The 27949-nt window shown below is 37.0% G+C and overlaps 1 protein-coding gene across 7 annotated transcripts in view; it reads left to right on the top strand.

Moving 5' to 3' along the window:
* Nucleotides 1-27949, top strand: part of STK39 (serine/threonine kinase 39) — an 82441-nt gene that overhangs the window by 20970 nt on the left and 33522 nt on the right. For 6 of the 7 annotated variants that reach the window (XM_053982713.1, XM_053982710.1, XM_053982712.1 and 3 more), the window contains 11 exons: nt 1311-1419; nt 2830-2971; nt 5132-5187; nt 6802-6911; nt 7010-7111; nt 7303-7436; nt 9902-9950; nt 10057-10122; nt 23703-23825; nt 23954-23986; nt 25950-26017. In XM_053982713.1, the coding sequence (XP_053838688.1) occupies nt 1311-1419; nt 2830-2971; nt 5132-5187; nt 6802-6911; nt 7010-7111; nt 7303-7436; nt 9902-9950; nt 10057-10122; nt 23703-23825; nt 23954-23986; nt 25950-26017 (992 nt within the window). Of the gene's footprint in view, nt 1-1310; nt 1420-2829; nt 2972-5131; nt 5188-6801; nt 6912-7009; nt 7112-7302; nt 7437-9901; nt 9951-10056; nt 10123-23702; nt 23826-23953; nt 23987-25949; nt 26018-26265; nt 26334-27949 lie in introns of those variants that run through there. The other variant, XM_053982715.1, reaches the window with a different exon arrangement.

The raw sequence follows: 27949 nt of genomic DNA on the forward strand, positions 1-27949 counted from the left end.
GTGTTTCAGGGTTCAGAAATTGTCTAAGGAGGGGGACTTTGGACAGCAGAACAAACTGAAATGTGTGTCAAACTACAGCCTGACTTTAATAGTCACTTACAAGCACCATGAGATTAAATCACAGTCTTTAATGCATATAATTAACTTTTTATTAGAAACCAGCTGTGCTTTTGAGTGCATTGCAAATAACAAAAAAAACTCTTTCAAACAATTGCTAAAATGAAGTTTAAAGTTGAAAATGGCATTTGTGGCAGCTTTAATCAACCTAAGTGGGACCTGCGTAGTGCGTGACCTGGACAAGTGCTGTTGAGTCAGAGAGAAACACAGTCCACCTCAAACAGTTGCTTTTCAGGAAGAGAGGAGAGGAGAGGAGGAAGAGTTTTTTAGCTGGACTGGCGTCCAGACTGGCTCACCCTCCAGGAGTATGTCCTCTAGCACCAGGAGTGAATTGAGGCTCTGTAGCTGGAGATAGAGAGGGAGAAGTAGGGCTGGGACAGCTTAAATTGGTGTGAGGCCAAGCCCTGTGGTACAGAAGAGGCCTCATGCTCCTATGTAAAGGATTGGCAAAAGAATGAGAGCGGCCGGAAAGGTGTTACAGAACAATTATGTGAAAGAGTGAATAGAAAAAGAACTCTGCTTGAATTAACAGATACAAGACAGTCATTCTTAATGTGTACAGCTGTGGTGTGTCATAGATGCTGTTACTTGGTAGTGCCACGTTGTGCATCTGTTGGTGACTGTGTGTTCCTCTAGCCAATTGTTTCCTATGACTTTTGGCCCATAATATTGCTTTTTCTCTATTTCTATTTAATTGTGTGGCTCTGGTGTCTACCTGTCTCTCCCACAGTAGCTGAGCCAGTGGTGCTGTGTCCTTTGTTTGATGGCTTCCTTCCTCCTTTCCTACCTATTCCCATTCTATTCTTCATATCCCTTTTAAACAGAAAATGCATTAGATTTTGACCTTTCCTTGCATTTTGTTGTCCAGCCTGTGCCCACACCTTCAGCTCTTGGAGACTACTCATACTTCATTGCTTACTGTGAATTTGAAACTTTAACAGTAATTTCTTTGCTGTTCTCAGGAGAAAAGTGATGTAGCTATGCCTGTATCTCTTGGCCAAACTTCCCTCATGTTCTTAGCAATAATGGTTTTTTTTGCATGCAGATCTTTAGGTAAATTGAAATGTTTTAATGCATTGATGCATACTCTGTACATACTTTAGTTCTGTTATAATATTTCAGTTTGGAAATTAAACTTTATATTAGCAAAACTGAAGCTGGCTCTGTTGTTTTGGGCTTTGTATTTCTTACAGAAAGAAATTCAAGCAATGAGTCAGTGCAATCACCCTAATGTGGTGACCTATTACACATCTTTTGTGGTGAAGGATGAACTGTGGCTGGTTATGAAGCTATTAAGTGGGGGTAAGTTACTGGTTTTACTTGTTTAGCTGCAAGGCAATTGTAGGACTTTTTTTCTCCTAATATACCACCTTTGAGTTCATTGATCTAAACTAACCAATGAAAGAGAGGTAGACAGTACATAGGATGAACCTTAAGATGTAGGCATGTTAAGGGGACATATGCACGCTTAAAAAATTTTGTCTATCTGTATTCATAGGACAGGCTAAGAATTACTGAATAAAATAGAATTTAAAATAAAAAATAAAATAGATTTCATTTAAAATAAAAAATAAAACTGAATAAAACAGGCTAAGAATTACTGAAATACAGTAGTTATATAAACAGAATTTAATTTTCATTCTGAGCCAATTTATCAAAGTTCTCTATTAAGGCTGTGTAGGGAAAACTGATTGGAATTAAGTAAATTCTGTCAGTGTGATCTTTTATGGAGTTTATCTAGAATCTTCTGTATTTTTATAAAAATGCATGTATATTTTATTTCATGATGAGTATTACTCATTGTTCCTTATTCAATCAAGATCCATCCTAGGCCAAGTATTACACATATTGCATCCTTTTTATTGCTTAAGCTAACCAAACACTCATTGCATTTTTTTATGATGATAGTTACTGGCATAAAATTCTTATTTAGTTCTGGAAGAGGAAGAAGGAGGCTGAGCTTAATGTGCTTGTAGTTTAGAAAAGAGAGGCCCAAAAATAAGATGTGGTAGTCCTGGTAGCTGCATGATGTTGTTCAAGATTAGTCTTGATGGCAGCAGGCTGCTTCACCGTGATGCTGGGAAACAAGGAGGGGAAGTGCTCATAGCACTCGTGTCGCATTTGGTTGAATTGGTCAGTTCAAGCAAAAGCAAGCATAAAGCATGAGAGAAACAAGTGATTCATGACAGGAATTTACTGTGAGCTGTGTGCTTGGATAAAAACAAAATGTTTCCATTGAAAGCCTTGAAGTGTATAATAACTGAAGTTCAATGTCAAATTATGTGTCACTGGGAATGTTATAATTTGTTTGCATTTGTCTCCTTCCAATCTTGCAGCTGCATGTTTACATTGTGAACACATGAACCATGATCTAAACTGGATAATAAACCAAGACCTTTGCAGTACATGTCTGTTTAAATATGGGGTACTCCTGAATTTTTAATTAGTGGTTGCTTTGCAAGCTATTAGCAGATCTTTCTAATGGATCATTAAGTGTTACGGTATTTTTGACAAAAAGCAGTGCTCTGTATCTCACTTGGATGGATTAGTGGTGTGCTTTATTTTAAGAGCTAGTTACATGCATTTACACATCCATGCAAAGATTTAAATTGCAGTAGCATAGAAAGAATGAAGACTTACAGCTTTCTATGGAATCTGATATAATACTGCTTTGTATATGCTTTTTATTTGTCTCCTGGATCTGTAATACAGGTTCAATGCTTGATATAATAAAGTATATTGTCAACAGAGGAGAGCACAAAAATGGTGTGCTTGAAGAACCCATAATAGCAACAATTCTTAAAGAAGTTTTGGAGGGCTTAGACTATCTACACAGGAATGGGCAAATTCACAGGTAGGAGCATATACATGGTGAAAAGCATTTTCAAAATTGACTGTAGCTTGTTGATTCTGGTCAGCTGTAGTAGCTTGTCTAAGCAAGTTTTATTGCTTCTTTCAATACCGTAAATGTGATCACTACTTATGAAGTGATAGGGCTTGAGCAGAAGCTGTAATCTTGGTTGCAGTTTGTCACTTACATTTTGTGTTTGCCTGGATCTTTATCCTGTCTTTCTCTTCTAGTTTGGATAGGTCTGTGCTGTGATAAGCATGTCAGAACTGTGGTCCGTAGTCCTGTGCCCGCTGGTGCTCCAGATACCTAATCTGGTTCTGGTTTATGGTATATGTTTTGTGACTTGGTTATTGTGTTGCACAGTAAACCTGTAATCTTGGGTGTTCGGACTCCTGTAAAAACGCAAAATTATTTTTTTCCCTGGTAATCAATAAATATCTATTACAACTCTACAGACCTTTTATGACCACATGTGAAGCTGAGATTGGTACTCTGGAAGCGCATCTTAGTGTATATGCACCTAATGATTGCTGTGTTCTGTATAATCTCTCTCCACTGACTTCCTCCATGTAAATTGTGCAGATCTCCTGGCATGGTATATCCATATCTGCTGTAGGAATCCAGAGGTTGTTCTTACTCTTTGATTGTTGGAAGTGTGTTCTGACCTTCCTATTAATTCTATTGAGGTGAATTTTTCCTTTAAGGAAGGTGTCTGCAGTAGATTCTCTGTTTCAAGCATTAGCCTAAGATAAGGGAATCTTTTACCCAAAAACCAGGTTTGCTACAGACAGGACTCTGAAATGGAGGTGGTACTTATGTAGCACAATAATTGTTCTTTTTGTGTCTGTCCTATGTCTCATAAATGAACTGTCGCTGATGTAAATCAAGAGCTATTTCCTCCTTGTACAGAGAGAAAATTGACATAAATGGAGAAATAAAGAATAGCTATCTTGACTTCTGTTTTGGAATGCCAAAGATCTGCCTCAGACCTTAATTCACAGTATTCTGTTAAGCTCATATTGTTGTGAAGGGCACATTCATGACCTTTTAAAGATAACAGGGCTCTTTGAGGTCGAATTTGTGAATTCCCCTTGTGTATTTTTAGAGTACCTTAAGATAAAAAGAGAGATCTATATGATACATCTGAGATTTCTCCTTTTTTAAACTATGCGGAAGTCCTGTTGAAGCTGAAACACTGTGCCTTCAGTTTCTCATGTACATTAGAGGTGAATGCTGTGGTATAGTTCAGGGAATATTGTGTCAGGTGGCATTTGTTAGTTGGAGATGTTTTCAAAATTATTCAGGGATTTTGTTCTATTGTTTCAATGCATTCTTTTTAATATGTTTATATATATATATGAGGAATCAGGCTATGTTACCTTTCAGTAGTAATATAAATTTGATGAAACTTGCAAAGGTTAATTTTATCAAGTCTTAATTGCTATGATAGATTTTGTATGACAGTTTTAAACTGTGCATTAAGAATGGGGTGCATATTTCTATTAAAAAAAACCCAACAAAACAACCACAAAGTTTTCTTCTGAACATTACATGTGAAGGGTGTGTTAAATGGATATTGTTAACTCTTACTAAATTTACATACTAAATTCTGAACATATTCGATGCCAAGTAACTTTTCACCACTGTACCCTATAGCAAAATATGTCTGCTATTCCTGAGCTTTACTAGGTTAATTGAAGAGAAATGTACCGTACATTTATGTCTTTTGAAGATATGTCTCTTCTCTGAAGATATCAAAGAGGAGAATTTTTTTTCAACTTTTCTTTTTCATTAGTGGTGCAGTTGGATGTGAAAAAGCATTAATTCTTGGTTTACAGCTCTGAGAAGTTTCAGTTTGTGAGACTGTACCAGGTGGTAAACCAGACTTTGAACCTAAATATCTACTTCCTTAAAATCTATCCCTGAATTTTGCCCATTTATGCTAGAGCTGAATTCTGCTCTTTTTATATACGAAAATTTGTTAGAGTTTGAGTTTGGCACTCTGTTTTAATGTTATTCAGTTATATTTTACACATCAGCTTCCTTTTGCTGTTTTAAATTTGAAAATGCTCTCTTGTGAAACTATTCAGTATGCAATATTTATTTGTTTGCATAAAATGTGCAGTATGTGCTTTCATGCTAACCCCTGTTTGTACATTCCAGAGATTTGAAGGCTGGCAACATTCTACTGGGTGAGGATGGCTCTGTACAAATAGCAGGTAATGGTGGTGGTAGAGTAATGGATAAATAAAAGCAAAAGGTAATTGCAGCTGGATCAGGGGCAACTGATATTGAGGGGGAAAGTTTTTCTGTTGGCTTTAAACTATTTCTTTTGGGATGCTGTAGCCACAAGTTACCCAGTTTCAGATTTCAGGATTCTTGATTAATGATACTTGACTCAGAAATTATTCAATATTTCTTTGTGTCCCATCAAATATATAAGGAAGTTTTCTAATGTCCTCTTAATGTTTCCATTTGATTCACCCATGCAACTTAAAACAGCTTGCAAATGGTAGAAACTGTTATTTCTGTTAATTTCATTTTTTTCTGCAAGTGATTGTAATAGTTCTTTGGGATCCAACAGTCAGTGTATACTGTCCTTCATAAAGACTTTGACTATAAGTTTACTAGTCACTGAAATGCATGAGATATATCTCACTGAGAATTATTTTTGGCATATTTGCCATTTGTCTGGCAGTGGTATCTGTTGGATACAGTTTAGCATCTTAAACGTCCTCTGAGTGCATTGATGTGCTTCTTGAGCTGTAGTCTGTAAGAATTAAATTATTTGGTCTTGTAAGAGCAAGGCTCATATCCCATCTCTCAGGCTGGTATCAGATTTCCATTGTTTGGAAAACAATGGGAGCAGGTGGTGATACTTGCCCCTTCCTCCAGCACACTGCCAGGCCTTCCACAGTCTATAGTGGGTGACTGAGCACTGAGAGCCCTGGGTAATAAAAGTGGCTATAGACAGAAGTTGTAATTTTTATATAAATGATGCTTTCAAAGTGCCATGTAAACATTATTTTAAGGGCTTTAATATACCTGTGTCAAATAATGATAAAACCACATTTTTCTGTAATTACTGGAGGTGTTTTCTTTTCAACCTTAAAATCAGATAACAATAGGAAAGCAATAGCGAATAAATTTAAGTCTGTAGTGAACTACTCTATTTCAGTATAACTGGATTGTAAATAATTGTAAATAACTGGATTGTAAATTCTTCCACTTACATGCCTGCTTCTCCCATACAGCTGTCATTAATGTAGTAACGGATTAACAGAATACTGAGCCTTTTTTTTTTTTTTTCTTCTTCTTCTTCTTCTATTTCAGAATTTGGAAAAAGCTATTCATGTCCTGGTCTACTATTAAGTACATATTAGTGGTGGCTTTTCTGATTGTCTTTGGTTTTTCAAATTCCCATAAGAATTGAAATTACATATAGTATTCTCTCTAGTTCAAATCACATTCATATTTAGTTGCTATGCAGAAGAAGCTCCTTGTCTTTGAACAGTAGCAGATGCAAACCTTGGCACAAAGTGAATATTTGAAAACTCTAGGTGACGGATGTATTGGAGTCCTTTGCAACTTTATTCAGGGAGACACATACTGGGAAGTTAAACTTGAGGATGTTTTAGTGTGGATTTCCCTGATAAAACTATACCTTCTGTTCCATAGCATTTCATGAACAGTGTGTTGTGGAGCAAAGGTCAGCTTTGCAATGGAGAGTTTCTATAAGCATAGCTTCAGGAGCTGACTTTATTTCTAAAATGTAAAACTTTTGCTTTGTTATTGGTAGTTTAACAGATTTCAACTTTTCTCCTCTTTCCCAGATTTTGGTGTTAGTGCATTTTTAGCAACTGGAGGTGATGTTACTCGTAACAAAGTAAGGAAAACATTTGTTGGTACTCCCTGTTGGATGGCCCCTGAAGTAATGGAGCAGGTATTTCTAATACTAATAAAAAACATAAAACATTTTGTCATTTACTTTTGGAATGTGAGACATTACCACCTTAGTTTTCCCTTCTGGTTCTGTTTCAGGTGCGAGGTTATGACTTCAAGGCCGATATGTGGAGTTTTGGGATAACAGCCATTGAGTTAGCAACAGGAGCAGCACCTTACCACAAATACCCTCCTATGAAAGTAACAATCACTTTGTAATTGTTAATGCTGTTAGCTGTATTATTAAGGCTGCTAGATGGTTAGTACTACTTCATTTTCAATAGCAACTCAGGGTATCTAAATAGATGTATTCTGGGGAGTATTTTTTTCTTTTAATTTTTACATTTCAAATTGGTTTTGCTTACGACACCTCATTTTTGGGTTTATTTTAGGTGTTAATGCTAACGCTTCAAAATGACCCTCCCACTTTAGAGACAGGTGTAGAGGACAAGGAGATGATGAAAAAGTATGGCAAATCCTTTAGAAAACTAATCTCATTATGCCTTCAAAAAGATCCTTCCAAAAGGTAGGTCACTATTGCCATGTAAAATAGAATTATTTTTGAAAATATGTAGACTAAGTTACAGTGATATAATCTTGAAGTGTATGGTTTGAATTTTGTAAATAGCAGCCTTCAGTCAACTCCATCTGGGGAGAAGAAATTGCCTTTTTACTGTTATTTGAGTTTACTTCTTCTGATTGTTAACCTAATATATTTATACTTAAACACAGTATTGAGTTAAATGTGGATCAAACAAAAATCCATGCTCCACATCTTAACTTCTCATATGAAGTAAGATATATATCTTGATACTGATGCCTTAAACTTAGTGCTGCAGTTTGGCTGCTTACAGATAGGAATAGTAAGAATGATGGATAATCAAGCTCTTGATAATCAAGCTTCTTTTAGTTTCCTGTATCTAGCAATTTTCAGGGCAAGATTAAAGTGGTATGAAGTAATGAGAAGTAAATAAAATGAGTTTTCCTCCTTGAATACATAATGTTGAGTTACCTGATATGTAGTAAAGGCATCGATGTTTAAGGTACTTATTTAAATTTATACATTTATTAAAACACATGCAATACCTTCATACTCAGGATTGCCTTGAATGGAACAATTATACCAGCAAATAGATGTTCAGATAGAAACAGGTATAGAGCAATTGTTTTTATACTGGGGGGTCATCATATTTTTACAATCCAGGATGTAATTTTGCATGGAGATCCCTCCAGCAGCCATTATGTCAGTTGTGGGAAAAGTCCTTGCTCTTTGTGGCAAATTCTAGGACTGGCATTGCACTGCTGCTGTCTCAGACTGTGATGTTTTTGTTTCGGGGATCTCTGTGGGTGTTTCTCTCTCTCCCCAGTGCCAGGGATGCTGTTCACAGTCCTCAGCTGAAATTCATTGCCACAGCTTGTGTGGAAAAACAGGGCCAGAAAGCATGTCCAGACCAGTTCAGCAGCATCTGGCATAATTAATGGTGGAGGAATGGAGAACACTAGTTTGGAGAAAAGTTACTAAAATGTAGCTTTTAAGTGTGCATAGCTCTGTTACGAGATGTGATGGTATTGTACTTTGAGAACTTAAAAACTTTGGCACAGAAGCTGGTTTTTCTTTTAAATAGTTTTCCCTTCCTTTTTGCTCATCCAAGATACATATATGAATTACTATGGAGTCTGGTGGTCTCCACAGGACCACTGATCAGAACTCCTTTATTGTAGGGCTTGGTGCTTTGGAGGTGAAGAAAAATATGTGCTCTGTGGAACCTACTGTCTGTGTCTAAATTGAATTTTTTGTTAATGTCAAGAGATGTTTCTTTATTCCTTGCAGGTATTAAGTGATATATACATACAGACTATTTACTACTCCTCTTTTGCTCACTTACTTTACAGATCTGTCCTCAAAGAAATAAACTAGGTCAGATTTTTGGGGTTTTTTTGAGATTGAGATCTTCCAAATGGAAGCTTTCTCACTGTTTTACGTAGTTTGTTCTATATTCAATCTCTTGCTGGAATTCAAATAGAAAACTAGAGCAGGTGTTGCTTCTGTTTACTTAGAAATTGTGAGTCTTGAAGATTCTGACTTCCCTAAATTTAGCTGTGTCAAAATTAATCCTGGATGGGGATGGTGGTGTGGGCTCCTAATGGAAATGATGGAGGATTTTATCTCATCCCAAGAGATGCTTCACTTTCTCTTCAGAGTCTGCTTCAGTACCAGAGTCTAGCTTTGGCTAGATTCGTGGCTTTTTGGATCCCTGAAGCTAGGGAGACAAAACCTGCTGTTGGAATCACTTTGGTAGTTGTGAGATTGTGGTTATCTCTTGGAAATGCTGAAACAGAGTTAAACAGAACTGCAAGTAAAAATGAAGTGTGTCAGTTTTTACCTTACAGCTGTTGTTTTGGTTTGTGTTTGTCTGTTTGATTGGAAGATGATCCTGATGGCTCTCTTTGGTTTATGCATATGTTAATAGTGTCAGTAGAGTTTCTGCTGACATCTGCTGACATCAATGAGGTGAAAGAATGCCAATAGGAGGTACTGATGCTGCTGTATGGAAAATGTGATTATGCTTTTATTGCTATGGAGCAAAGTTTTAGTTGTATTCATAGAGTCATTTGGGGAAGAAAGCAATACTTGCCTTTTTTGTGGTTTTTTTTTGTTTGTTTTTTTTTTTTTTTTTTTTTTTTTGTTTGTCTTATTTTTTTTTAAAGGTTAAATGCATTTGTGTTGAACAAAAAAGGGGGAAAACTGGCAGCTTAAGAGACTGATTTTTTTTCTCTCCTTTTTCGTATTTTTGCCATAGAGAGGCTTAATTTTTTTCATGTGTGGTAAGTGAGTTTGTATGAATTAATTCAGTAGCTATGATCATTCATTCCCTATTCATACAGTACTAATTCAAAAGTATTAGAGACGTACTATTTAACTAACGTCTTGTACTGTATTCACTGAGAGGGGTCTTTGTTTTCTGTTCTAATTTATTATTGATCTTTCAGGCCCACAGCAGCAGAACTTTTAAAATGCAAATTTTTCCAGAAAGCCAAGGTAAAACGTTTAACCCTATGAGTAAATTTTGCTCTGCCTTAAAATCTATGTGAAATGTCTTCTTTCCTTGTATTGATTTTTAACTTAACAAATGTTGGTTTTGCAGAATAGAGAATACCTGATTGAAAAGCTTCTCACTAGAACACCTAATATAGCACAAAGAGCAAAAAAGGTGAGTGCATTCACATATTTTCCTTGACTGGTGTGGAAGGTAAAACAGGGACTCCTCAGTTGCCTTACATTTTTAGTTGACTAACTGATCCATACTTTTAATGTAGTTCTTCAAAGATAGTCAGTGTTGAATGAGCGTTTTCTGCATCCTTGTTTTCTCTAGGAAGCCCTGAGGCGTTTTTACTTCCTTTTTGACCTTGTCAAAATGATACATGATGTTTGTCATACTTGATATGATTTTTTTCTCACTTCCTTTTAGAAAGCTACAGGTGAAGTAGGTGTGGGGGAAAAAAGGTGACCTGCAAACATATAGATTAATAAACTGCACAGTTCATATCTTCACTGATCACCTAGGGAAAGGGTGAAGACACTTTAAATGGTATTTATTGAAAACTGCCTGGTTCTTTGGATTATTTCAAATGTTATTCCCAAAAAGTCAGGTCAAAACTCTGCAAGAGTATTGCTGAGTTTTTCAGACCAGTGGAGCCTTATCCCACAGGTGACAGAGTTAAACCCATAGCTATGGCATATGCTTGTTTTTCTGTGGTGCCTTTGGCTCTTGTATAAATGAGCTTACCAAGTCATGTGCAGGAGAATAAAAAAATAGTAACTCCTAACAGATAAGTATTATAAAATCTTTAAATATGAAGCAAACTGCTGTTCATAAGAGCTAAGAAACAGGAATGAATGTAGACTCCTGTTTGTTGTGTGTGAAAAATGACTGAACTCCCTTTTCCCTTTCTCTTGTGACTTAACTCACCGTGTGTCTTCAGTATGAGGTGCCTGCTCAGAGACTGCTGAGCCTCTGCAGGTGACAGACACAGTAGAGTACTGAGTCCAGCCTTCTAAAAGCAGGCTTGCTGGGGGGATATTTTGAGGAGGGCATTTTAGAAAAGGAGCTGTTTCAGCCTTTGTTGCCATGGCAGTTGGGCTGCAGCTACCCTGACTGGCACTTGTACCATTTTCTGTTGTCTTTGGGAGTACAACACTGAAATGTTCTCACAGCTGGTGGCTCACATTTGAAAGAGACAGTCAGCAAGATCCGAGTGCTTCAAGTTCTTTCGAATCTTGTTCATAGGAAAGTAATTTTGAGAACTCCTTGGTGGAGGGCTCTGAGAGGCTGGAGTAGGAAGGGATGAGAGGGTTTGTGGCAGGGCTGAGCAAGTTCGCGCCTACAAAGCGGGGAGAAGGAGTTCGGGGTTTGGCCGTGTGGTGGCAGCAATGCCCACATAAACCGTGATGCAGCAGGGAAAGCCCGTCCTTGCTTCTCGGTTTGCCTCGGGAGCGCAGCAGGGATGCAGGCATGTGCTGCTGGCAGCCAGGCTCTGACAGAGCGTGTGCCTCCTCCCAGCTGGATCCCCGCGTCAGCTTTAGAGACTGCCTGTTAGCGCATGCACACATGCACGTATACTTCATATTTCTTTAGATAACATAGCACTTGGAATTGCAAAGAGAATGCAGGATAGCCTGCCATACACCACCAGAAATAATTTTCTGAATTACTTCTTTGACAATTATTTCTAATTTGAAAGAGGTGTGAATCTTACAAAATCAAAGCTATACAGTGGTGGGGACAAATTAATATCTTTAATTACATCATAAATAGAAAAATATTTGGATTTTAGCTACTGAAAATGCTAAATAATTTATATTTTAAAAGGACACAATATTAATATTCATTGGGGACTTAAAGTTTAATTCACTTGTTAGAACTGTGCATGTAGCTGCTGTTTTAAGACACCATAAAATATAAATGTACTTTAATAATAAAACTCTGGGGTTTTGTTTAAAAAGCTTGTGTAAGTTGAGTTTGGTTGCTTAAACATTAGCATGTAAAATGTCTAAGAGGTTGCTCTTGGAAGAAGTAACCCCTGTTATTGAAAAACTAATATCACTAGGGCAATAGATAGGAAGGAGCTGGTGTCATCACTGCTTAAATTATCTTCTGTGGCACTTGCTGTAAAATGCCTATGACTAATGATCTGTAGCACCACTGCTAGTACAGATGTCAGATCTGCCCTGCGGTAATCGAATTTTTCTTCCATTTACCACATGTATAATTGCTTTGCCTTGTTGCCCAGAACTCCAGCCTCAGTTTAGTTTTAACTTTAAATTTTTCTCTCTTGACACAGTGTTCCCATGTTTTGCTTCTGCCTCTATAGCTTATACTTGGCATCTGTTTTTTTCTAAATATGAGTTCAGGTCTGTTTGTGAAATCCTGAAAGCAAATACACAGGTCTTGTATGCGTGAGGAAAACATTTGGTGCTGTAAAAGTGTGTCCTGCTTTAAACCCCAATTTGATAATTGAGCAACATCTTCACTGTGTGTTTAAAATACTATGTAACATTAGAATTGTAACCTACGTGTTTGTGCACGTTTCCCCTCTTCCATTGTTTAATTTGCTTTTAATTCTCCTGAATTTTAAATTATGTCCTTCTTGCTTGCCCTAGCCTAGTAATTAAGGAATTAATGCCTCTTCCTGTGCAGGACCTGGTTAGATATGTATTGGTACTGATCCACAGGAATGAGTGTTACACCATGTAACTTCTTACTGGCAATTCTGGGTTTCACTAATGGGACTGCTCAGCTTGTGAGCAGCTTTGCTGCTATCAAGAAGAGCTGGAGAAAAGGCTGTGAGGAATGGTCCAAGCTCAGTATGGTTGGGTAAGCAGGGACATGCTTTGAAGCCACACTTTTGTCATTGATATAAATGTAGGAGCCCTGACACCCATGCCTCTGCCTGGTTAGATGGTGTGATGCTTAGAGCAGCCTGCCCTGTCCTGCTGGGATGAGGGCTGCATAAAACAGCCCACCAAGGGTTTACATACACTATTTATTAACACGTGCTGAAGTAGCTTCAATTTTAAACCAAACACTAATTTGTTTCATTTGTGATTAGGATTGCTGTATTGGAAGAGAGCAATTTGAAATTTGAAACAGCTTTTAGAGTTCCACTGTCAGTTTTCAAATCTTGTCACACTAAAAAATTAATTATAACTCTAAGTACTCTGTATGCCCAAAGGCCCTGGGTCAATTTTATAGTTTTGTAATCCTATTTTTTTGATTTTTAAAATCTCCTGCATGACTGCCACTTCTACAAAGTGAACAGGGAAAAATATGTATCTGCATTTCATTTTATTGCTGTCTGAAATGCTGCTAGTAAAAAAAAAACCTGAGCAATAATTGGGCTTGAATACTATTTTTGGAATGGTGGTATTGCATTGTGCTTGTAATAGAAACTTTTTTTAGAGCTGAGAGTTGTATGTTAGTGGGAAAAATGTATGACAGCATGAAGAGATGATTAGTGTGAGTGATACCAGCGTTTATTACACTTCACTAAAAATGCCCTTATGGATGGGTTGTAATTCTAGCTCCTCAGTGTAGCTATTTTAAGGTAATGGTCATATTTCATTACATAAGATATCATCAATCTTCTGCGTTTAATGAGAAAAATATCATTATATCCCAGATTTCTTGGACAGCTATAACAGCATGATTGCACCTCAGCAAGACATACATGTGCAGCCCTTCCTTGCTTCAGTAATGGATTTAATCTGATAGATACATCTCCCCAGTGATGATGAGATGTTAGTGCAGCTGGACTCCAGCTGAATTGAAAAGCAGAGAGCAACATGAACCTGAGCTCAGATTGTTAATATAATTGTATATTAACTTTTCTTTACAGTTTAAAAAAATCCTTTTTCAGTAATATTGACATATAAAGGGAAGGGACATGGGTTATACTGGAACACTTTTTCTGGAAGGTAGTAGCTGAACTATAAATATGCGTTTGGCAAGGCTTTGTGTGAGGGAGGGCCCTCCATTGCAGAGGATTAATTGTTCAGGTTATCCAGAAGACTGCTACAAATATAAAAAAAAATTAGTGGAACTGTATTTATATGGTTGAATATTACTGAAAAAAAGGGCGAAATTGCCACTCGCAGCATGTCAGCTAATTTTTTTTTATTTTCAAGAAGTTGTTGGAAGGGAAATTTAATAAAACCACTTCTTCCAAGTGTCCAAATGTAAATTTGACAGCAATTCAAATAATGAGAAAGCAGTGCCTGCATTAGTGGATAGTAGAATTGGAAAGTGTTTTAAGGGGCAGACACATGTAGTTGCATCAGCTTTGTTTTAACATTTCATGTAAAGGAAGAAGAGAGCTTAATGTTTTTGCTGCCATGTAGTTGTGCCATTAGACGCAAAGAACTTAATGCAATATATGAGTTTGTCCATCTTTTCTTTCATAGGGTGCTTTTACCATCTGTGTGGTTGTTTGTGAAGTTGGATTCTGTGCCTTTTCCAATGGATCTAATTGTTACGTAAATAAGTGACCTTTGAAACAAACCATGGATTAGTTGAGTTCCTTTGTACTTCAAATAGCCATATGCATATCTAAAATAACTTGGATTACTTATTATGGCAGAGTTTAAAAGCTTGTACATGATTCATCTTAGTTGTTGAAAAGTAGCCCTGTTCCCTATTGGAAGGTATGTTCCAGTCCATGGGCCATCATGGTTCCACTTCAGAATTAATTTTTGCAGTGAGTCCCTGTCTCTTGTGTGACTGCATTGATCTGCTCCTTAGCTAATGTTGTGTTCATAACCTGTTGACTTGTTCAAAAATATCTTGAACATGGACTGACAGAGGGTTGGTGTGTATTGAGAACTTTTCTGCTTAGAGCAGTAGCTCTAAGTATTTGGCTGTATATTGATAAATATCGAAGCTGTTGAAATTTGCAGAACTGGAGAAGGATTTTCTTAGAAGTGTTGTTGAAGGAGTCATGAATAAAGAATCAAGATAGGATAAAGGAAGTCAGGGTGTGTATGATGCTGGTGGTAGTCTTTGATCAGGGATTAAGCCTTGTAAATAAGCAAAAGATAATCCTATTTTATTGCCCTGTTTTGTAAGGATTTGGTTTTCTGTCACTGAAAATGTTCAGCAAGATGCTGGTTTTACCTGTTTACCTTCTGAGAAATTAAACGTCAATCATTTCACTCTCATTACATCCAATACCAGATCACTTCTCTTGGATTTGGAATGGCTCCCTAAATGAAAGTGTCTCAATGGAATTCATTCTAATTTAATAATTTTCCCAGTTTATAGGCCAAATCAATATTGTGTCAATGCAGGCAGCATCAGCTGGCTAGCTTGGGTCACCTTACTGTCATGGGGTTTCCTTTCTGGAAGAGACAGCCTTTCTGCCTGTCTTTGTTCATAAAGGTAACAAGGACTTTTGGGAGGATGTGGAAGTGTGTATTACTTGTGATTTTGTATATTTTTGGGAAGTTTGTCAGGAAAGTCATGCAGGCAGATGAATTACAAAGAAGATTCTCTAAAAGCAAGGTGTCTCAGAAGCAGCATTCCCACCATTTACTATTTGCCTAAAGACTGATGAAATAGGTGAGAATTTTTGCTTTCACATGGAGAAATTAAATATTTATCCCTCATAGTTTAAAAATAAAAATTTTAAAAAAAGGAGAATTTAAAAAGAAAAAGAGCCCAGGCTCAAGAATCTGAAGGAAGTGTAAAGTAAATATGTTTTCCTGGTTAGACCCTGTAAAACTTTTAAAAGTACAGTACCAAAAAAAATTGTGTGCGTCATTTGTTTTGACACTCCCCCCACACTTGTGCTTGATACTGGTGATATCCTTGGAAGTTCCTGGAGTGAGCTGCAAGGAAAGTACAGGTGACAAGGACATGCTTGAGATGGTGTTTCCCAGTTATACTCTAGGGGACTTAATTTAGCTGAAAAGTGCTCTTGTCTCAAGGAGCTAAAATTATGTCTGGAGCTGAAAACTTCAAGGTTTTAACCAGAACAAGTAGATTAAGGCCAGCAGAGCAGAAAGGTGGTCTGGAACAGTAATAGTTTAGCTCTGAAAAACAGCTCCTCGAGAAGGTTATTCAAACAGTTCATCTGCAGCTAAAGTCAGACAGTATGGGAAGAGAAATGGAGTGTCAGGGATGCACATGCCAAGTGTGGGATTTACTGGCAGCAGAGGGCAGCGACATCCAGTGCCGTGCGGCCGGCAGGATCCATCCTGCCTGAGCTGAGTCTGCACTCGCAGGCTGCGAATCTCACTCCAGCTCTGGGATTTTTAACGCTGTAAGCTGGTTGAATGCATGCTGCTTCTTGATATCTGACTAAAATAGAAACACTGGGGGTTTTAGAAAATTTGATTTTATAAAAATTGCAGAACTCTGTTAATTATTTTCATGTTAATTTATGACTTTTTTTTGAGAACTACACACAAGTTTAAATTTGATCACCTTAATATTTGAGAGAGACCTTGAATAAATTCAGGTCTCTTTAAAATCTGTGTGGAACGCAGAATGTGTATTACAGTAATTTCTCTTATGTACATAAGCAATTGGAAACCTTGGAGAAAATAGAAAAAGGTAAAAATTAGAATTTCACCTTGAAATGGTACTTTCAAGCCTCTGAGTTTGAAAGTAAGTGAAAGTCATAGTAATTTCTTACTTGAATTCTACAGTAATATACTGTTTTCCTAATTATTCTTTACTGTGTCTCTAATGCTGACTGTGAAACCCACCTTATAATGAGTTTTTTACTACTGAATAATGAAAGCTCTACATGAGGCTGTATTTGTCTTCGTTCTTTTCGCCTCTGGTTATTTTAAAAAAGTAAACAGCTTGGATGATAGAAAAGGATGGTGGAATTGGAAAATGATGATTATCAAGGTAGCTCTAGTGGTCCCTCTAGTGGAAAGTCTTCTAGTAGTGATTCACCATCATGATGTGCATTCATCTGAGTAGCCAGGAAAGAAAGCTCTAATGATCTGGATCTGTCTTCATCATCTTTCAGAATACTAAGTTACTTCAACAATTTGCTCTATCTTTGATTTGCTTTTTTTGATTCTTGCCAGGTGCCTTGGGACCTTAATTTGATTGGAAGGGTGGAGGGAAGCAGGCAGGGAAAAGAAAGAGGATAGAAAAAAGCCTCGCTCTGCGTGTGTGAATTAGCCATCAGGTCATACCTGGTGGCCATTTGGAGTGACATTTTTGTGGAAAAATGTACCTCCTCTGCACAATTAATTGAAAGCATCCTCCTGAGCACAGGTACACGTTCATGCCTGAAAGGACTATTGTTGAAATGTGAGTGAAAGAATTATTTGCAGCTAATAACATTCAATAATGAAGGTTACCTAGTGGAACTAATAAATGGAGAAATAATGTCTGAAAACCAAAAATCATACTGAGTTACTAAATTTCACATTTCCAATGTGACTGGAATTTCAGCAAAACTGTGATTTCTCAAAGCAAAATCAGATTCCAATTTTGGACTTAGGCTGAAAGCAGAGATAATAAGTATGTTGCAGTATTTAGGTAGAACCTCATGTTTAAGGAAAGCAGAATTAGGAGTCCAGGGAATACCTGCACTTGTAAACAAGATGTTTTGGTAACAAAATAGTGTCTTACTTTGAGCCACTGAATTTTGCTGTCTTGAAGCAGCATTATCCTAGCAATAGAAGAATTGGTGAAGCATGGAAAGGGGGAGGGTGTTGGACAAAGAATCCCCTAGAGCAGGTGAGGACTTGGTACACTGATTCCCTGGTACTTTTCTCATCATTTCCTCTAGAGGTGCAGGAATGTGCTCCCTCATCCCATCTCTCTTCAGCTAATAATGGCTTTGTTTTCCTCTCACTGACAGCTGCACTGTATTCCATTTCTAAATTGGGAGTGTAGGTAAGATTTCATGGCAGTCTTCTCAACTGATGGCCATGCCCTTGGGTGTCACACTTGTCATCATGTAACCATGATACTGTTTGGCTTATAAAAACAAACCAGTTCCATAAATATTTAAAGCAAATGGTCTTTTTTTTTTTTTTTAACAGAGATCTGGTTCTTGTTGACTTCTGCTGTGTTATCCCTTAAAAAGGGTGCTCTTCCAGATCCATTAGAAAGCAGAAGAAATCCCGTTCAATGTAGAATTATCAGTCTCCTGTATTCAGTATTATTTCATGAAGAATGATAAAATTATCTTATATTTCTTGACTTTAAGCTGCCAGTGTAATTGATTCCTCTAGGAGGGAGTATTCCAATAGTTTCTGCCTATGAGTATGAAACACTGCAAATTCTAACGTTTTTTCCAAGTAGGAGAAAAACAAAAGACTAAGGTTTTTTTCCATGATGGTATTTGCAGCATTCAGACTGGTTTAAGAGGAGGTAGTGGAACATCCCATTAATAACGATGGCCTGCATAAATTGTGGTGAGAAAAACAAAGGGTTTGAATCACATAAAACACATTCAGGCTTGCAGAAGTTTTGTGCCTTCCATCACAATAGAAATAAGACTTCACAATATAATGAATTCAGAGGAGTTCAAGAATAGCCAGCAGTGAAGGGATTAGGATGTTCACATGATCTGTGAGACTGGGTTGGATGGGGACCAGCCTTCTCCTGAGGTAGTGCTTCAAGTCTGCAGCAAAGGATGATGTGAACATGTGGGAATTCTTGTGCTGTCTTGGGCCTCAGGGTTTCTGTGGTTTGGGTTTGATTTTTTTTGCAAAAATGTGATTACAGTGTAGGTGTTCTTATGCAAAAAGAACAGTGTTCTTTTGCTTTACTATATAATGTGGAAAGTGACTTCATGCCCTTAACCTCAGGAGTTGTGATTAAAGCTGTAACTGTTTTAAGCAAAACACTTGCACCATAATTGAATGCACAATGATAGGCTGATTTTCTTTGTTGCATTGGAATAAAAAATAAATGCATAGGGGTGGAGAAGGAAATTTGCTTTTTTGTCTTAGGAAGCATTCAGGAAAGGTTTGCAAGATGGTGAAAGGTAAAAATTATAAAAACCGTTTGCTCTATAAGTTTAAGCTGTGTATGGAAGGAACTGGTCTAGGGATTTCTTTCGAGAGAAAAATACATGGAGCAAAGTGTGGTGCTAAAACCAAAACTATTCAGTAATATCCTATTCCTCATCACTGTTCTTTCCATAAAATAACTAGCATGGAACTGGCATGGGAACTGGTATTATAAATACTTCTCATGAAGTTGTATGAGAAATGAAGCTCTTGAAACCTGTGATTAAAAAAAAAAAAAAAAAGAGGGGAGCACTGGTTATGCAAAACCCCTCCCCTTATCAATTGGCAAGTAATTATTAATACTTTGAAGAGTATATTTTTTCTATAAGATCTTCAGGGATCTGTGTAGCATGGGAGTCCAGTTTCCTGTAAGAACCAGTGTGAGATTAAGGTATACAGCATCAGTTGACTGGTCTTTCTTTTTTTCTGCCTGAAAGTCAAATTTAGGCTTTTATGAGGACAGACAGCATAAAATGAAAAAGGTGAGGTTTTTAAATGACTGCCTTGTCATTACTGCACTCACAGGCTGCTCTCTGGGATATGTGGGGTTTGGTTTATCTCCACTACTGTACTAGCATATGTAACTGTGGTAAAATAAAAGACAATCAGTGGTAAAATAAAAGACAATTTTATCTCCAGTTGCAGTATTTCTGGAAGGATATGTGTTTAAAAATGAAAAATAAAAAAGTATAGCTTGCCCTTTGTAGAGATACACAAATGCAAAAACTGGACAACAGCACTGACTATTCTCTAGTTAGAAATTAATAGGAAGCAGTGTCAGGGTTCCACAAAGACTTATGCAGATGTGCTTTAAATGTGTGGAATCTACACATTTGCTACTCTCCAGGAACACAGGAACAAATTAAATTTGGGCTCTCTGTTACCTGTATATGGAGCGTCGCAAGGCACCTTCCATGATACTCAATACTAATGCTCATTAATGCCATCAGTTTTACTTACACAAATGCATCTTACTTCCCATGCTTTCAGGTCACCATACTCCTTCTGTGGAACAAAGTTTAAAAATACTGGTTTAAATCTCTCCAGGCCTCCATTGCAAGTATTCAGTTGCCAGAGCTTCAATAGGAATACCTTAAATATTTCAGGTAGTGGGAAAGTCAATGTTACTAGTTCAGTCATGTTCCTGCAGAAGGAGGAAAAATACAGTAGATGCATAATAGTGCTCTTACTGACAGACTGGATTTGTAATGTAGTCTAAGATCATGTGTTGTACCATGTATGAAATGCAGTAATGCTTTATGTGTATGCACTGGCATCCCACAGTGTATGTTTTTTATTTATTTATTAAATTTAGACCCAGAAATAAAATAATCTGTAAGTGGGCCCAGTTCTTTTCTGTTTTGAATAAGGAAGGAATAAGAAAGTAGAAAATTCTTAGTGTTCAGAAAGCATTCATTCCCTTTGCTGTCACTTTACAAAAATAAACTTGCAAAGGGATTGCATCAGCTAGAGAATCAGTAATGAATAATAGATTCTTCTTTCCCCAGTCTCTAATATCTACATATAGTGAGCACATCAGTGCCTTGAAGACAACAATTTATGTTTTGCTTCTCTACATTGTAGCCTTCTTTTCATCAAGCCTTGGGAAATGTGGCATCTGCATTCTGCTGTTGGAGTTCTCTCTCTGTCAGGCTTATTAGGCCTGACCTTCACTGGGTGGGATTTACAGTTGCCCCGTTCATCTGTTAACACACATTCTCCTGGAAAGCTAGTGCATGGTGTTATTGGCAGGAAATGTTAAATTATCTGTATCCTACTTTAAAAAGGTGGGGACAAAGAGAAGCTTAATTTATACTTAAATCTTTGTGACTGTATTGAATTCTGCAATAAGCTTTAACCAGGAACAACACATACAACAATACTATTACTACTACTAATATAATGCTTAATATTCTGTGGTGGTCATGCTTTTTTCACTCACTGATTTGTCCAACATTCTGTTTTAACTGATGCTCATAATGTCTTTCTTCCACAGCTGTGGTAATGTTGATAGTCGCTTATTAAGCTTTTCCTCCTAGAAACAGCTTTTGGTTGTACATGACTGTGTTCTGAGCTGCTTTTGTGTTGGCTGTAGTTTAACTGCCAGTCATTCAGAGTAATTTTTTATTCTCTGTGTCTTCTGACTTATGTGAAATATGTTTTCTAATATGTATTAATTTGTCTTGTAAAACTGAGCTTTCATTGTTTTCTTTATTAGTGAAAATTATGGCTCAGTTTAGTTCCTATTTGGAAGGATCATTTAGATTTTTAATCAGTAAAATCCAAATTTGAACTGAGCATGTTTTTAATTTGTTTTCCTTTCCCTCCAAAATACTCCCTAAGAAATATACAATTCTAGCATAAGGAATTATCGATGTTGTGTATTTTGACTGAAGCTGATGGGGAAATTACATTTGTATGGCTACTGCATGCAATGTAAACCAACTTACTTCTTATTTTTGTAGATACACAAGAAGTTTGTTTGGGTTCCATGCTCTGTCCTGGATTTGCTTTGTGCCCTTGTATATCAATAGCTTCCTTTGTTTGCTGTTTTATTTCTCTCTGTAAAATGGAATACCTGTAGCAGGGTATCAGGAGAAACATATAGAATATTCTCAATTGCCTTAATACTGTTATTATTGGAGTGAAATGCAAGCATGCTGCCTGTGGTATCAGTCTGCTGCTAGTATCTCAAATTATAGCCAGAACAGAAATTTAATATGTTATGTAAATGATGTATATTTCCATCCAATATCTGATACTAGAGTGAGATGTTTATGATGAACAAAGAGACAATTTATTTGCAGACATGGTGTGCCACTCGTGCTCTCTCCTTCACCTAGGTAGGGTACATGCCCTCCATATGTGACTGATTCTTTGTGGCTTTACCAGAACTAAGTTATCAAAGCCAGGCTTGTTAGTCTAAAAATTGTGCAAATTAGTTCACCAAGCAAGTGTTAAGAACACACACCAATTAAAAAAATGTTCTAGACAACAACTTCACATTTTTGAAAGTTGAATAGGTTGGGTACTTTGCTCTAGATGAAATTATAATTTCTTTCCTGTGAGCATGTGTATTGGTGGGAATCAGTCTGATTGAAACAGCATAACAGTAAACTTCTTTTCCTGCTTTCAGAAACCTCTCAAGAAAATAATTTAATTTAACATGGTATTTTGCTTTGTACTTGAGCCATTTGTTTATTTTTTATTAAAAGGCAGTCTATTTAAAAACTTGAAATGCGCTCCTCTCTGCAAATGATGCAAGCATCATTAAGCCCCATTAAAATAATTCTGTTTAGAATAAGTCTTCAAAACAACTGAAAATGGAAGCAGCAGAAGAAGATACTGATTAGTGCACGATGCAGTGTTTAAATGTGTCTATAAACCAATATATCCTGTTGTGCTGGAAAAGCATGCTTTCAGTTGTGGATGATGTCCTCTGCTAGGTTTATGTAGAACCATTTGGAAGATGCCTGTGCTGTTAAACAAAAGCCTACCTCAGTCTCCTTGAAGGATAATAAATTACATCCAGAAGCAGCTGGCAAATTGCCTGCTAGATTGCCTTGTGTCTGTGCTGATCCCTGATGATGTAGACAGTAAGAGCCCACTGATTGTGCCTGGGCTGATTGCAGCTCAGTAAAGAACTTCGTGCTACTGCTTGCATTGAGGTCTGCCTGGTCCTCCCTCCCAAACACACATGAGTTGCTTCTACCAAGTTTGGAGGTAGCTAGGCTAAAATGGGTCCAATAGGAGTTTGATATAGGAAACAGGGAAAATTGTGCAGAATTTGTCCTTCAAGAGACGGAGTAGGGCATTCCCTCAGTGTCCTGCATAGGTTTCCCCTCTTCTCAGTTACAAATGAGAACAAAATATGAAGAAACTGAGTAGGGCACTCTAATTCAGTTGTACAAGGAAGAAATGTAAAGGAGGAATATCATAAGGACTGAGATCTGAAATCTTCACCTTCTTCTCTTGTTTAGTCTTATATATGCAAGAGGGAAGGGGGAGGAGCAGGTGGGTGTTTGGGAAGTGAAGAGTGGAAAAGAGTCCAGACAGACATTAAGATGCCTGTTTGTGTATGGACAATGTTTTGGAAGAAGGCTCCTATCACTCATGCTCTTGTGGTGTCAGGCCAGCCAGCTCCAAAATATGCTTGGCCTAAACCCAGTACAGGCATAGCATAAGTGCCCAGCTCTCTATGAAAATCTGGTTTGGAAAAATTGTATTAATTCCTGCATCACAGTTTCCTTGGAGGCTCATAGTCTCAGACTTGAAGTGGTCTAAACTATTTTCGTGTCATGCATCTTGCTGTTATGGTAGCTGATGGGATTTAGAAGCAGCTGGAATTTGTCCCATGCTGCATCTCTCTACACATTATGGTTTGCAGCAAACCTTAGGGGGTTAGAGGAGGGCTAATACCAGTTTAGTCTTTCTGTTAAAATTCATTATGCTGAAAACCACTGTAATTTTTCTAGTCAAATTTTTATATTTAGTTTTTTTCCCTGTTTTGTGTTTTCCATCACTGCCACCAACCAACAGAATGTAGAACCAAGTTGATCACTGCTCATATGATGCAAGACATCGAAACACCACTGGCTTAAGGAGGTCAGATATTATTAGAGTATGCTAGTGGCTCCTGCAGCAAATTAATGAGAGCACACAGAATAAAAATTGCAAATAATTGCTGATTAACCAGAACACCGATAAAGACTAAAGATGTCTGTGTAATAGTAAACAATATTTTGTTAGGTCAGACGAGTACCAGGTTCCAGTGGTCACCTCCATAAAACAGAAGATGGGGACTGGGAATGGAGTGATGATGAAATGGATGAGAAGAGTGAGGAAGGCAAAGCTGCTATTTCTCAGGAAAAGGTATCTTGTGTTTGTGCCAAAACATTTATACTGTAAAAGACATTCTGTCTTTATGTTAATTGTTAGTATTTCTGGATCTTTGTTGCATAAAGCTGTATAGCTCATATCTCACTGCATTTGTTTTCCAGTCACGAAGACTGAAAGAGGTGGAGAACACAGAGGTAAAAATGTCTTTATCAATATTTTTTTCTTCTAAGCATTTGAGTAAAGGGATTTCTTTTTCATGTCTGCTGTTAAAAATGTGAATTAAGTGGGAGTATTGTTCTGCAGCCTTGTACGGCGAGCGCTTGTGATGATAGAGCTGTTCTGCCATTGTGCCTGTAACAATGAACTTCAGCACACAGTGGATAAAATGGATAGGAATTTAAAAGCCACGTTATATTTGTGCCCAGGAGAATTCATGAAGATAAGTAATTTGGCTGGTTTTAATGAATCTTTGTAGCTAGATCACATTAATTGCTGTCTGTAAGGGTAATGAAGGCTGCATTGGAGTAGCCTGAACATCTCCAAATAAATTTTTCTTCTTATTATCTATATCATGACATGTAGCTTATCATTAAAATATTTCCTTCCAAACACAGTAAAATAGTTCAGTACTGATGCCTATTAGATTAATTCAGAAGAATAAAATACTATATAGAATTTCACCTGTGCTAAGCCTGTGCTAAGTGTGAGAAGCATTGCTGCTATAATCAATTGTTTAATAGGATTATGGGTTACAGACTAAATGGTCTTTAAAAATGTCTGTTCCTTGGGTGGGTGACCCTTGCCACTTCACCTGCAATTTTAGATTTTCTGATTTTCATTGGTGTCAGAGAAATCTTTAAAAGCCTAGCAGCTTCCTGCCAGATTTAGTCCTGTTAGCTCCTGTAATGACTCCAGTGTCTCCAGGCAGACCTAGTTTACACAGCTCTTCAGCATCTCAGATACTTTTTGTAAGCAGGGTACAAAAAAAGGACTTTCACCACACAGTCTTACTGTCTTAAATGTTGAGAGTTCTACTACTTGTGACCTGGTTTATAGAGGTAACTCATAATAAAAAAAGTTGCTTAGTTTATGAAAGAGCAAAAACCCTCTGATTGAAGTCTTCTGTTGATTTTTGTTTCCTGAAATGCTCTAGAAGATGACTTGGAACTAAGACTAGTATATCTTGTCATTGTTGGTGTATGCCTCTTGGGTCTTTGGGATCCACATTCCTATATACTGGCACAACATGTCTGTTGAAGATGCAGAAATAATAGTAGCCTATATGAATGTAAGGAATTTAATCGAAGCAGAAAAAAACCCACTTTCATTTTAGTGATTGTGAAAAAGAATTTTCCAAAAATTCAATAATGTTTGCTGAAAATATGTAGATAATGAAATATAGATCTTGTGTAACTTTTCAAAAAGTGGCTTTAATATGGAAAACTGTTAAAAAAAAGGTCAAATGAAATTTGTGATGAAAGTCTTTATTTTGGGAGGGCTTCTGAACCCTTTGTAACTTCTGAGCAGGCTGTTCTGTGACTGGTGACAATATGCCAAGTTGGCTATGAAATCATAGTAGGGTAGAAGAGCCTGGTGCATTCTGTACGTAGGATGCACTTTTGCTTGAGACTTCATACAGATTTTAGTTGAGAGCGGGGAGGATATCACAGTGTGAGGGAGGAGTGATAAGGTGAAAGATATCAGTATTCCTGATTTTTCTCTGTGGAAGACATCCTCTGAGCTTGATACCTGCTTTGATATGCTGCTAGTTCCTTGCATATGGGTAGATGTAAGACTTCTTTAACAACCAAAACTGTTACACAAAAATAATGTGAGTAGCAGTTTGGTATTCTTACTGTGTGCTTATTATTCAATAGGTAATTGTTGCTTTGATGCAAGGTGGATTATAAGCTCCTACACTCAGTGCTTGAATGCAGGCCGTATTTATTAATTCTTTCTCTGTAATTGAAATATGGAAATTTTACTGGTATCAGCTATATTATAGGCTGTGTACTGAAAGTGTTTAAAGGGTTTCTGAGAGTTAGAGAATGTGTTAAATATTCTGTGCTAACTTCAAACTGTTAGTATGGAAAGTTTTTTGTGATTTTTTTTTCCTTTGGCATGCTTTACAAGACTTTTTGCTTTTTTCTCTAATAGTCTCAGCCTGCTGTTAGTGAGGAATACAGTGAAGTTCCATGTGCAGTGAATCTTGTCTTAAGATTAAGGTAAAAGATCCTTCTATTTATTTAGCTGTATTATCTTGATCTCCCTCATTACTTTCATAATATTAACATAAAATCAATGCTGAAGTGTATAATCTCCCGGTATGACCAATATGAATAGTGTTTCTGTGACTAATTGTTGTCTTTTAATTGCTTACTGACATAGTGTAAAATGAAAAGCAGAATATGAATGTGTCTTCAGGCTAAGTGTACCCTTCATTAAGTATTTTCTTTTTTTCCTTATAATGCAGAATCACAGTGAGAAGTTTTTAATGAGTTTCTTTCACACTTCAGCAGTCAGCCTCTGACAGAAATAAACCTTAGCTGTATTACAAGTTGCCTACTCGAAATGTTTTTCACTGGCAAGTTTGATCAGCCACTGTGGAGAAGAGATGGGTATTTTAGAAAATGGATACAAATATGTTGTCTGACTTAAATTTTTACTTAGTTGAAATTAGTCAGATTACCTTTAATTAAAATTAGTTTATAACTAAGGTTTGAATTGCTTAATTATGCAGTCTAGTTCTTGGATAAAACTATTTCTTCATACGAAACTTTGATAGCTTTAAAATGTTTTTTCTTAAAAAGCTTATTACCACGCACTTTAAAACTTGCTTACATCCAGTTTATGTTGACAGGATATCTATGTGAGGTTGTAAATTCCTAATTATTGCTATGGAGAAAAGTTAAGTGTTACTGTTTTTTATGCTAACAAAAAATGAGTAGTCAGAAATAAATAGAAAATTACAACCAGTATGTTAGAAACAAATAGCAGATTTATGCATAACAAATAGCTTTAAAACAGTAACATTAAAAATTGTTAGTGTCCTGGTTCCACTGTTGTAATCAGAAAAAAACCAATTACACAGAATGAGTGCCAACTTTCAAAATCTATTTTCTTCCCTTTTCTTTGACTACTTTTCTAGTGGCAGGTGCAAAAAAAATTGCATGGCTGCCAAAGGTTGTGTACAAAAGAGAGGATTAATGAATTTTATTGTGGGGATAGGAAAGACTTAGAGATTATTTGGAGTCATTTTAGTTGTCCAATTTACATAACTGCCCAGTTATGATATCAATATTCTTTTTCATCTCTTTGCTGGCAGGTAGATGAAACCATTTACAAACAGACCAATTTGACTGCTGTGTGGATATACCAGTGAGGTGCTTTGGGTATCTATAAATTATCCTGAAACCCAGATAGTGATTAGCTTCTTACCCAGTTATTTGCAGTGTTGGCATATTCAGAGGGCAAACATTTTAGACCTGCAAGTATATGGGAAACATCAGGGATTACGCTTTCAATTTTTTGCAGCTTTTAAGCCTGAAGTGAAGGAGGACTGATCCTGGGAGACTTGAGTTTCCAAGCTCTTACTTGCACAATGAACTTCTGTTCATTCTGTTTCTAAGGATCCTCTTTGATTCGTGGCTGGAAAAAAATTCCCTCTCACTACCTTCCTTAAAAGCAAGTCTGTAGTAATAAGATTAATTTCTTTTATTTATGAGCATACAGGTGGTTATTGGTAGAGAGGGAAGAAATAAGAATTTCTGTTTTAGGAATCAGTAAGTTTCACTTAAACAGGAAAAAAAAAATAGTCTTGAAGAGCAGATACACTCTTGTATCTAGTGTTGGCAGCACTGAAAAAAACAAAAATCTGATGTGTAATTTTGCAGAGTTCTGTTAATTTAACTGTCCTGCTTTTGAGGGAAGAATGCTCTGTGGTGCAAACCTCTGTCCCATGTGAGCTCTGGCTGTGTCTGGTCTCAGTGGTTAGGAGGGGGACAGTTATAAATCTTGGCACAGGCTTTGCTTCTGGTGGAAGCCTAAGCATGTGAGTAGGGTCAGAGCTAGCACATGAGCAGAGAGTGTGTGTGTGTGTGTGTGTGTGTGTGTGTGTGTGTGTGTGTGTGTTTGGGGGGAGTGTAGGGGTGTGGGCT

Source organism: Vidua macroura, chromosome 7 (genome assembly GCF_024509145.1).
Source record: "Vidua macroura isolate BioBank_ID:100142 chromosome 7, ASM2450914v1, whole genome shotgun sequence".
NCBI lineage: Eukaryota > Metazoa > Chordata > Aves > Passeriformes > Viduidae > Vidua > Vidua macroura.